Here is a 12,761-nt window from a genome sequence, read left to right on the forward strand (position 1 = left end):
AAAAAAAAAAAAAAAAAAAAGAGCCTAATAAAATGTAAACATAACTAGAACATGCCAGAAAATATTTTACTTTTTCCTAGTTACATACTATGAACACTCAAAATGAAATGGATTTCTCATAGTACCTAACATATAATGTATTACATGTATATATATACACATATAATCTATATATTAGAATCCACTTCTTCAGAGGATCTCCTATGTGCCATGTATTAGAGATACAATGATGAAGAGAAAACAGATATGGTCTTTTCCCTTCATGGAAAGTACAGCCTAATGAGGAAGAAAGACATTAAATAAGCAAGTAAGCAAACGAACAAAATACACATTCACATATATAACTCACAATACATATAAAATCACACAGAAATAAATAGGAAGAAGCAAGTCCAAAAGGGTAAGAAAAGGCTACTGTGAGTGAAGAAATGGTTGAAGAGGCCTGAAGAAAAGTCACCTGGTATGAAGAGTTCTAAGCAGAGAGAGGGAACAGTATGCACTAAGATATAATGCAATGAGGCAGCTTAATTGGTGGAGAAAGTGAAAAACCAATAAAGTGTAATTTAAGTTTCACTGCAACACCAACCTCAATTTCACGAAGTTTGGCTCGTTTTTCCTCACTCATTTCAGAGTACTTAGAGAACTTGGACTCAGTCATTTCTTCTTTGATTGGATTAGAGTACAAATGATGTTCTTCAGATTTGGAACTTTGAGTATCTTCTTCATCTTCACTTTCTTCTTCTTGACTTTAGAAATAAGCAGAATACATTATATCTCAAGGTAGCAAGAGTGTACTATATTTTATAGTCCACCTATTTTATTTTTCATTGTCTTAGAGCTTAAATAATGCAACCAAAACATAATAGGACAATTCATACCTCAAGCATTTTTTGCAAAATATTTGATCAATATTTTATAGACAATTTTATAAAACACTTCTTTCCTCCACAGAAAATGTGAGAGCTTCAACATAAGCATACTTTAATAAATTCTGCTTATGTTATCTGTGTGCCTTCCATTTGCAACAAACTTTCCTTGCAGCAGTTAAATGAAACGAATAATCTAGTTTCTGCATACCTCACAGTTCAGAGTGATTTCAAGAAGCTTCATGTTTTCCATTCCCGAGTTACTTCACTCATATTGTGAGTAACAATATTCAAATATTGTATGTTCTCATTTATAAGTGAAAGTTAAGCGACAAGGATGCAAAGGCATAAGAATAATACAATGGACTTCTGGGACATGGAAGGATGGGAGGGGGGTGAGGGATAAAAGACTATAGTATATATTGGGTACAGTGTACATTGCTCAGGTGACAGGTGCACTAAAATCTCAGTAATCACCACTAAATAATATATCCATGTAACCCAAAACCACTTGTACCCCAAAAACTATTAAAATGAAAATAAAAATTAAAAAAGCTATATGTGAGACTTTAGTAACTTCAGCAGAGCCTATAATCAATCTAGAAAATATATGAGCTTGAGTCACAGTTACTATGAAATAATCAATACAGCTGGTAAAGACCTTACCTGATTAGCACATAACCTTAATAACAAAGCAATGTATGCATTTTATATATTAGCAAGTATCAGTATTCACATTTTAGTTGATTCTGAAAGTTGCACTGGTTCTGGGTCAGACAGGAAGAAAATAAAAACCTGAGAGACTATCATGAGTAAGTCACTTAGAATACAAAGAAGAAAAATTCTCCTGTCCTTCCAAAAGCAGTCTAGTGGAAACACAAACAGGCAACTATGTGTAAAGCTGGTCATCAATGCTAGTACAGGATTAAGAAAATGTTCTTGAAGCACAAAGAATGAATGGTTTTTTAAAAAATATATTTTACATTCTGGGACTGGGTTGTGTGTGTGTATGTATTATTGGCAAATAAATCTGGGCAAAACAAGATACCCATGTACAAACAAACTTAGAATGTTTATGTATATACAAACAAAATTCCTACAAACAATGTTGACTGTGATAACAACACTATTGGCATAACCTAGAACAAACACTGTTTTGCCTTTAATACTTGAACCTCACAAGCCCTTCTATGTTAGTATTCGGGTACTAAGGACATTCTACAATAAGCAGAAAGATTCCTTTTAATACACATGTAGAATTATTCCTAACAATGTAAAAACAGTTATAATCAAATTCTTTCCAAATAAAATTTAATTGAAGTCTTACGTAATAAGACCTTCCTCGTATGACAGAAAAATTTACACCAGACAGATAAAAAGAAAGGCTGTCAATTCAGAATCAGAAAAGATATGATACTGAGAAAATTCTGATACTAGTTTTTAAATTTCTCAACCAAAGGTCCTTTCTAGACATTACTAAAATATTTTACTAACTTCATCTTCGGAACCACACAAATCATTAATATCACCATACGGGTACAACTAAATACAATATTAGTTAAGGAAGAAAAAAGTCCAAACCAACAGTTTAAAAATATTCTTTTTGGAAAAAAAGTTTTACTTAATATTTCTCATTGATTTGTCAGTAATTTCCTAAATATAGTTTTTAGTTAATTTTTTTTAAACACAAGAATTTCCTGTTTTATGGTACATAAAATTTTACAAGTGTTTCAGATGCTTTTAGATTGTTGAAGTGTATGTCTGTTTACGTAAACAGGGATGTTTACTGAAGAATTATTCTAGAAGAGTCAATAAGGACATGACTTTGTTAAATTGAGTCACAGTTACTATAAAATACAATACAGCAGATATTGATTACTTAACCAATTCTAGCCTGTAAAATTTTTTCTAATTTTTTTTTGCAATTTCAAATATTCTTTGGTAAACATCCTTGTATGCTTACCCAAATGTTTGTTTTCAATCATAGATGAACACAGAACAGGTAAATAGATTAAAATGGAATAATACCAATGACACTGAATGAAAAACGTGTCACAGAATAGTATGTACAGTAGTATTACATCATTTACGTTCAAAGAGCTATGCATGTTTTTATATACACAGAAAGGGTCTAGATGGTTGAACATTAACATTTAACCATATTACTTAAGACTTTTTAAATGAGCTCTAGTCATGATTTAAAATATGTAAATATTTTAAATTGCTATTATAATTTTTTCAAGGCTTAAGCAGTTTTTCTAAACTGGTTTTGGCCTTATCTTTTAGTCACAATTCGAGGTTCAAATCACATCATATCTTCTTCCTCTTATTCTTTAAAAAGACATGCAAATTCAAGATTCTAAATCTATACAGTATTCGATACAAATGAAATTGGTTTTTGTAACTTTTCTCCAAAACGTGCTTTAAAAATCACATTTCTGCCACAAATCACAATATTGCCACAAAATACAATAATTACTAGTTACAAAATCAGCCTTAAGTAAAAAGGCATTTAGGATTCAGCCACTAGAGAGTAGTAGTGAGGCATGAGAAAATTTCAAGGATCAGAAGCTGCGCAAAAGCTTTTTTTCCTTGCTTTGTACTTTTAGTTATGTTTACATTATCATGATTTACCGAGAATTCCTACGAAAAATGAAAAATCTAAAATTATACTTCTGGTGATCCAGGCTTCCATCAGTGTATGATTATTTCAACATCAATGCTAAAATGTACTCATATTCCAAACATTAACACAAATATCAGTTTTATGCCAAAAAAAAAAACTAATACCTTTAGAAATAAAACTAATGAAACAATACTTTTTTCAGTTCAATGGCTTTTCTATCCTTCCTTCCCCCTAAATTAAATAATTATTTTATGAGTACATATACTACTTTTAAAGCAATGATTCTAAAATGATAAGATGTTACTAATTCATAGGATCATGAACATAAAAAGGGTTCAGCAAACCACTGTTTTAAAGCAAACTGAAGTAAACTGTTCTCAATTCGTGTATTCCTAAACAGCTCTTTCCATTAGCAAGCCATATTTATACTTTGTAAGTATTTTGTCATCATCACTGCTGACTTGTTCTAATCACACCAACATTTCTGGAAAAACATCACTGTAGACAAGTATTCACCATCATATCAAACTGTGTTTCTATAGCCTACTGACTGATCACATGTTTCCCAACAATCCAAACGCCCATTTATTAAATCCACACAAACGCCCATATTGTGCTAGGACACACAGGGGCTTTCTCTTTGTTCCCACTTCCATCTGAGAACAATAGAAGAATGCAAAATTTTAAAAGACAGTAACCTGTGCTTTGTGTTTGTGATAACCATCTCTTAAAAAAATTATTAAAAAAAAAAACGGCCGGGCACGGTGGCTCAAGCCTGTAATCCCAGCACTTTGGGAGGCCGAGACGGGCGGATCACGAGGTCAGGAGATCAAGACCATCCTGGCTAACACGGTGAAACCCCGTCTCTACTAAAAAATACAAAAAAATAGCCGGGCGAGGTGGCGGGCGCCTGTAGTCCCAGCTACTCGGGAGGCTGAGGCAGGAGAATGGCGTGACCCCGAAAGGCGGAGCTTGCAGTGAGCTGAAATCCGGCCACTGCACTCCAGTTTGGGCGACAGAGCCAGACTCCGTCTCAAAAAAATAAAAAAAAATAAAAAAATAAAAATCAACTCCCTTTGCAATGATTTTGAAAAGTGTCAAGCACTTCCTAAAAACTACCAATATAAACTTGCAGGAGAATCTAAGAGCAAGAGCAGAGTTGCCAAATACAGAAACAATTTTGGGGTGATTACCAAACAGCAAAATCAAAATTATTTCTCTATATTTCAAAAGAAAAGATTTTTTTTCCTTTGTATTCATTCTTAGTTCTTCTGAAAGGTTTATATTTAAATAACACAATGGCCATAATGCAATATTTTTCTTAGCAATGTACAATCCAAAAGAAAGGAGTATAACCTTTCCTACTCACATTTTAAAAACCACTTTTTGTGGAGTCCAAAACAATATTTGATGGCAAAGGTTTGAAACAAACGCAGTTGACCAATTAGTAACTACAAAGTGAGAATGTAACCCAGCGTAAAAAACTCACAAGCAAAATGAAATCAGATCCATCAAGACCAGAAAGCAAAAGTGAAGTTTTCCACTTCACTATTATTTCAACTATATCTCTTAATGAAAAAGGGAATGTATATGAACAAGAAACAGTATATTTGGAACTTAGATTCTTACTTTTGATTTTCTTCTTCTTCTGATTCTTCATGCTGGTCAAATAATTCCCATTTAGAAGTTGTAACAGCTGAACAGAAGGAAAACGAGAATGTAATTCCATGAGGTAAACTAGCATTTTTGCAGCAGCACAGTGGAAGCTCAAGCTTTAGAACTGAAAAGTTTATATTACAGAAGTTTCCTTTATCTATGTTTATCAATTCTCTAAATAGCTATTTATATGCCAAATCTCTTTCCTCACACCTACAGTATAATTCAAATTCATGAAGTGATGAATAATGTCATCCCTGTTTCTGTGTTGAATATTAAGATTTCATTAGAACCTACAAATAGGAACAATTACAGATTATTAGCACTAGGATACAGGTCTAAGTAAGTGTGAGACAGGTCTAAATGGCATCTAATCAGTCTAGCATTATGGTAGGGTCAAATCAAAAAGTTTCTCTGAAACTGACCTCTATGTAATTTCTACGTAGGTACAGCTTCCTATCTACATTTACTACTAAAATGCCTTAACCTGAAAGGTTTTCAGTGATATCTCATTACTCTCAAAGCCTCCAAACTGAAGGACCTAAGAAAATTGTAACAGCAACACCAACCACAATAAAAGTGTACATTAGACATAAAATACGATAACATTGAGTATTAAGGTTAAAATGTGTTATAAAACATAAAAGGAAAACATATATACAAGCACACCAATAAATAACTTATTAAGTACTTAATGTAAAAAATACTTATTTTACTTTTACTCACCCTGTGCTTCCAATTCAGATTCATCCACAGCTTCCCATTTTGATGGGGCAACTTTAAATATAGGCTCATTCTTCTTTGAGTCTTCAGTTGCATCCACTATTAGGGAAAGATAAGCCATTAACCCTGACGACTAGGGGATGACGCGAAGTATTACGTTCATGGGTGTTCACCATATTATTAAAAAGCAAAGTAAAACAACGACACGGATGGACAAACAGTAATCCTGAGAACAAGGACTATGACTAAACCAATTCTCTGCATCTGAGGGCAAAATTTTTAACAGTATATATTATATCAATTCAGAAAATACAGGTTAGTAATATATTAAGCAAGTGAAGAAGTTGAGAAGTAAAACAAATCTTTAATACCTTTACCTAATCTCTACAAAACTGCATACATTATTTAATATTTAAACATATAATTCAAATGTACCAAAGAGCTGTGTAGAGTTCCTGTTTTCGAAATGGTTCTAGGCAGCTAGGAAAACTGAAGTTGTAGGTTAGAAAAACTAGTAATACAGAACTGATAAAACCAGGTACCCAGGATTATGCATAATTGAACACAAGATTTTGCCTATAATTTCCTGACAATTAAGACAAAAAGAGAAACTTGCTAATGTTATAGAAGGCTGATTGTCCCAGCAAAGAAATGTGACCAGTAAAAATGCTTCTTCTTGATCTTTTATATACATAGCATATAAATAAATGTATTACTGGGTATTTGAATTTTTAAAAAATCAGAAATAGTTAACTTGATACCTTCATGAGAAACTATAACCTTCTTCCATATCAGCATGTATGGAAATTAGAGTTTTGGTCACCAAACTTATTAGCTAGATTTAATCAGTTTGAAATTTGAACTTACAAGGCACTCCATCAAGATCATCATCAAGACTTTTTATAGGGACTCCATCAAGATCATCAATGGGAGTAGCATCAATAGGAATTCCATCTACATCTTCCAGAGGTGCACCATCAAGCTCTTCCTCAATGGGGGCACCATCAAGGTCATCTGGAACATCCTATGGAAATGTGTACTATTATAACATTTTCCTTTGCTTGCTGAAGTCACACTGCTTGTAAGATTAATGTGTAATCCAGTACAAGCCAACATACCAGGATACCCACAATCCAAAGTACATTGTAAGAACATAGTAAGAATATATATTCTATCATCCAGTTTGCTAAAGAAGCAGTCAGTTGTGCATTTATCTAATATTTACCAAATGTTCACTGGTGCCGGGTACCATGTAAGGCAATGATGAGCAAAAACAAATTTGGTCCCCCTGTTACAGAGCCTAGTAAAGGCTTTTGTTATTGTTTTGGGGGGTGGGGGAACCAGGAAATCAGATCATCACAACAATGTATACTTAACTGTAACTATGGTAACTGCTATAGCAAAAAGGCATATCATACTATTAGCATAGTAAGTTTCACTTAAAGAGGTCAGAGAAGGCTCTCTAAGGTTATATCTGAGCTGAGATCTGAAGGATCTCAGGTAAAGATAAATCCCAGAAAGAGGGAAGGACATGTATACAGGCCAATGGTAGGTGAAAATACACATTTAGGAAACTGAAACAAGGACCATGTGGGTTGCAACAGTAAGGTCAATTAGGAAGACCCTGCAGGAGTGAAAGTGAAAACATAGTAGCTTGACTAGTAAGGCAGAATTAAACATTAAGGGTTCAGTAATTATTTAGGAGGTAAAGAAAAACAACAGAACGGTGGTGTATATCTGCTATCATGTGATGCATCTTTTCATGCACATATTTTACTTATATAGCTATCTTTAACAAAATAAAGTCATGTTACATATATACTGCTCTATTACTTGCTTTTTTTCTACTGTTAATATCATAAGTCTTAGGTCATTAAATAAAAAACCACTCATCAATTTTCACATAAGGACACAGAGAATTCCTGCTATATGTAATTTTGACTCCTGGGTTCCAGCAATAAAAATCCAGTATTTAGTGGTAAGCAACAGATATTTTTCACAAAGAAATATACCTCGCATATGTAACGTAGCATAATTCCAAGAAACCTCCACCCCAGAAACGAATTTTAAAAACAACCAGACAAATACAGAGTGCCTACCTCTGTTTCCTTTTCTTCAATAATATTTACAAGTCCTAAGAAAATATTTTGTAGTTTGATCAAAAATGGTTCTGGATAAATTGCCCAATCTTCCCATGCTCTGAAGCAAGTCATTACCCGTTGCTAAATAAATAGGAAAACAGATAACAAATTTTTATTTTGGGCTATATGTCTCAAATTTCAGTTCATGAGAATGACCATCAAGATTTGCTAAATTTGCCTTTAAACTGACATTTTTTAAGAAAATTGCTATATATTACGATATTTTTTTTTAAAATCAATGTCACCTTCTAATTAAAAGAAAAAAAAACCCTAAAAATAAATATAATGAAAAATAAACAGTAATTATTTGCTCTTTACCACCTAAGGTCAGCTCCCATACCATTAGTACTACACATGAGCCACATTCAGGAAAGACTTACATAGAAACTTATGAAAACTTAAAACCAAAGTAGCCAAGTTTTGACCTGAATCCCCTTATGGTCCAGTAAAGTACTTCCTAATTCTGGTTAACACTTTACTCTATATCTTCCCTAAACTTTTTTTAAAATTCTAACTTATGGTCAAAATTTAAGGTCAAAAACTTTAAAAATGGGAGTTGTCTGAATGCCCTAAATGGTGGGGTCACTGGGCATCTTCCCAAACTAAAAATTTTTCTTAAAAAAGTCATCTTCCCATGAAAGCATATTTACTTAGTCAATTATACATAAAGTACTCCACCTGGCTCTTCTTAACACTGGACTACAGCTTAAGAGGTTATAAAAAAAATGGTAACAGAGTAGACTTTCTAAATATGATTAAAATGTATGTCTTTAATCCAGCTAAATAGTATATACCATTACAAAATAAGTGATTCTTCTGGCTGTTTTATGAAAAAAGACTAACATTTATAATATTTAAACAATACTTAAAACTAAAAACTAAAATTAAATTACTGTCAAAATAGTATCTTTTAAATTTTTGATTTTGATAAAAACAAAAATGACAGAATTTTAAAACAGTAACTTCTGTAACGTCTAAGTTTTAATTTTATGTCTCATACTTGTCTTATGTACTTTTCTAGCCCTTCAAGGCCCTCTCCCCCAACCCATTTAAAACACTAGGGCAAAAATAGTAAAACAATAAACGTACCTTAAAGTTTTCAGATTGTAAATGGCCTTGAATTGTACGATAGGTGGCATTGAGGTCTGAAAATATCTGACATAACTTTGTTTCAAAACTGAAATTCAAACAATACATTCTTTAAAATAAAATCTGTTTAAAATTCCTTTCCCCTTCAGCATGCCAGCCAACGAAAACCCCTCCTGAACTTAAAATACCTATGAATTAATCAAGAAATTATTAAAAATCAAAAACTAGGTGTTTAAACTCTAAAACCGTAACTGAATTGCTTTAACTCTTATTACTCTGAATTTTTCTCCTACAAACTCCCCAACAGTCCCTATTATCTCCCTTTATAAGCAAGAAACATTACATCTAGGATATGTTGAACCATCTCATCCAATTTCTTTATTTTATAAAACAGAAAACTTAGAAAAGTGACTCATCCAAGGCAAAAAAACTAATAGCAGACATAAAAGCAGGACTCAGATCTCTAAATTTCTTTTCAGAGCAACTTCCTAGGGAAAAGTTTTCCTTTGCCTAATTCAAAAAATAAACACAGAAAGAGAGCTCTGGGGAACTGAGAAAAAGTTACACTTTTTTTTTTTTTTTTGAGACGGAATTTGGCTCTTGTCACCCAGGCTAGAGTGTAATGGCGCAATCTCAGCTCACTGGAACCTCTGCCTCCCAGGTTCAAGCAATTCTCCTGCCTCAGCTTCCCGAGTAGCTGGGATTACAGGGCTACACCACCACACCTGGCCAATCTTTGTATTTTTACTAGAGATGGGGTTTCACCACGTTGGTCAGGGTGGTCTCGAACTTCTGACCTTAGGTAATCAGCCCTTCTCAGCCTCCCAAAGTGCTGAGACTACAGGTGTGAGCCACTGTGCCCGGCTAAGTTATACATTAATTATAATACAGCAACATAACTTCCTTTTGCCTTAGGAAACATTAGCAATGACCTAAAATCAATATGCTGAGGATCAGAAGAGAATGCAGATTCTATAGTTAATAGTATGTCTTTGGTTTCTTATGTCTGCCAGTATATACACTGTTTCTATTTATTATATGAATAGCTAGATATGCAATAAAGTTCTCTTTAACACCACCTATTTGTTCTACTGTCAATAACTAAGAAAGTGATATGATATAAAATCTTTCCAAAGTATTGGTGATTTAGCTTAAGTTTAAGCCAATTTTTAAAAAAAATTCTACAAACCATGAAGAAATTCAAATTAGTCTTCCCTCAGTATCCATGGGGGGACTAGTTCCAAGACCCTCCATGGACACCAAAATCCACAGTTGCTCAAGTTCTTCATTGAAAATGACATAATATTCACCTGTAACCTATCCACATCTTCCCATGTGTTAAATCATCTCTAGGTTACTTACAATACCTAATACAATGTAAATGCTATGCAGAGTTTTCATTACTGTATTGTTTAGAAAACGACAAGGAAAAACGTCTGTACCTGTTCGGTACAGATACAATTTTTCTTCTCAAATATTTTCAATTTGTGGTTGGTTGAATTCACGGATAACGAACCCACAGACATGGAGGGCTGACTGTATTTCTTATTCTTGGAGGATGTTAACAAAACAATCCTCTTTTCTGAACTCCTTACCCTTAAACACTTTATTTCAGGAATATCAGTTATATCATTATACTTACAATTTTCTATAATATGAAGCATTAGCAACTTTGGCTGAAGAGTTGTACAAAACATCAGAAACCAAATATAATCTGGCAATCTATAATAACAAAAGATAACACAAAATAGGTTAATATAAGGCTAATGTTTAGCTATAATTTAATAATGGCTACTAATTAGAAGAGTTATATGAAACTATCACCACAACCATGACTTTGGCAGGGATGAAATTTGTTAACTCATTTACATTTCAATTTGTTTGCAACTTCTATGTTAATGAACCTAAATTTCCAAGCAGAAGTAACATAAGACTGCATGGGAAAAATTTCATCAGTCAAATTCTTTGTGCAAAAAGGAAACCACTTTTAATCCCTAAAGACATCAACTATCTCCCCTTTTCTTAAAATTCATTCCCATACCTTTTTAGGAAGGGGTGTCTTTAAGATGGACAACGACTCAGTAATGCAATCCACTATTTCTTCAGCAGCTTCAGCATTATTAAGACAGAAAACCATTGCATCTCCAATATCATTTTTCCTTGGAGTTAATCCCCGCAAGATTTCTTCCAATTTATCCCTCTGTCTGAACATAAATTGTTTTAACTTATAAATATTTAGATACAATTTCAAATGCCATTGTAGTTTTTGCTCACAAACTAATTTCTTTAAAACCTACTCACATAAAATAATTCTGAAGACTGTAATATGTTCTCTGATTTGTGTTGTGTCCCTCAAAATTGTTATAATTTTTTGAAGAACATATGTAAGAAAGAATACTCCGTAGAACTAATAAAAGATACCAATGTTTTCCGCTTACAAATTAAATTTAAAATCATGGGCATTTCTTCAAGAGTCTTTAAGAGCACCCCACTCTTACCATCCCATGATACTAAAGAATTTTCATGTTCTTTACTCCCCTTCTTTGAAGGAAGTCTATTACTTTAGCACTTCTGCCTGGGATTAGGACAGGCTAACTTTTTCTGTAAAGGAAAAGACTGGCTGGGTGCAGTGGCTCATGCCTGTAATCCCAGCACTCTGGGAGGTCGAGGTGGGTGGATCATGAGCTCAAGAGATCGAGACCATCCTGGCCAACATGGTGAAAACCCATCCCTACTAAAAATATAAAAATTAGCCGCCGGGCGCAGTGGCTCAAGCCTGTAATCCCAGCACTTTGGGAGGCTGAGGCGGGCGAATCACGAGGTCAGGAGATCGAGACCATCCTGGCTAACGCAGTGAAACCCCCTCTCTACTAAAAAATACAAAAAATTAGCCAGGCGTGGTGGCGGCGCCTGTAGTCCCAGCTACTCAGGAGGCTGAGGCAGGAGAATGGCGGGAACCCAGAAGGTGGAGCTTGCAGTGAGCCAAGATCGCGCCACTGCACTCCAGCCTGGGCAACAGAGCGAGACTCCTCTCAAAAAAAAAAAAAAAAAATTAGCCAAGCACAGTGGTGGGCGTCTGTGATCCCAGCTACTCGGGAGGCTGAGGCAGGAAAACAGATTGGAACTGGGAGGCGGAGGTTGCAGTGAGCCAAGATAGCACCACTGCACTCCAGCCTGGGTGACAAAGCAAGATTATGTCTAGATTAAAAAAAAAAAAAAAAAAGATTATAAATATTTTAGGCTTTGAAGGCCATATGATCTCTATCCTCCTGCTGGTATAGCACCAAAGCAGCCAGACAACATGTATGGAAGGGGACTGACTGTATTTCAATAAAACTTTATTTTCCAAAACAGGAGGCAGCCATATTTAGTCTATGAGCTGAGTTTGCAGATCTTAGGATTACAGTGATTATGCACATACATCTTCAGAAGTAAATACACTCAAATAGTATCGCACTCCATTGGCAAATGCTCTCATAGACAATGAATCAATGCAGCAAGTATTAAGATTTATAGACTGCAGTGAAGTACATAACGGCATATGGATTCGGTCACAGACCATTCCAATACAGCAAATATCGCAATACAGCAAATCACACAAGTTTTTTGGTTTCCAAGAACATGTAAAAGTTATGTTTATACCATACTATAATCTATTAA

The 12,761-nt window shown here is 34.1% G+C and overlaps 1 protein-coding gene across 1 annotated transcript in view; it reads right to left on the minus strand.

Moving 5' to 3' along the window:
• The window catches only part of U2SURP (U2 snRNP-associated SURP domain containing), a 58,580-nt gene that overhangs the window by 15,013 nt on the left and 30,806 nt on the right, over window positions 1-12,761 (minus strand). The window contains exons 17-24 of the mRNA XM_011958075.1: window positions 11,143-11,305; window positions 10,744-10,823; window positions 9,102-9,189; window positions 7,971-8,093; window positions 6,739-6,895; window positions 5,875-5,970; window positions 5,122-5,188; window positions 587-746 (exon numbers count right to left, since the gene is read on the minus strand). Coding sequence (XP_011813465.1) covers window positions 587-746; window positions 5,122-5,188; window positions 5,875-5,970; window positions 6,739-6,895; window positions 7,971-8,093; window positions 9,102-9,189; window positions 10,744-10,823; window positions 11,143-11,305 — 934 coding nt within the window. The remainder of the gene's footprint in view (window positions 1-586; window positions 747-5,121; window positions 5,189-5,874; window positions 5,971-6,738; window positions 6,896-7,970; window positions 8,094-9,101; window positions 9,190-10,743; window positions 10,824-11,142; window positions 11,306-12,761) is intronic.

Source organism: Colobus angolensis, unplaced genomic scaffold (assembly GCF_000951035.1).
Source record: "Colobus angolensis palliatus isolate OR3802 unplaced genomic scaffold, Cang.pa_1.0 Scaffold46, whole genome shotgun sequence".
Lineage (NCBI taxonomy): Eukaryota > Metazoa > Chordata > Mammalia > Primates > Cercopithecidae > Colobus > Colobus angolensis.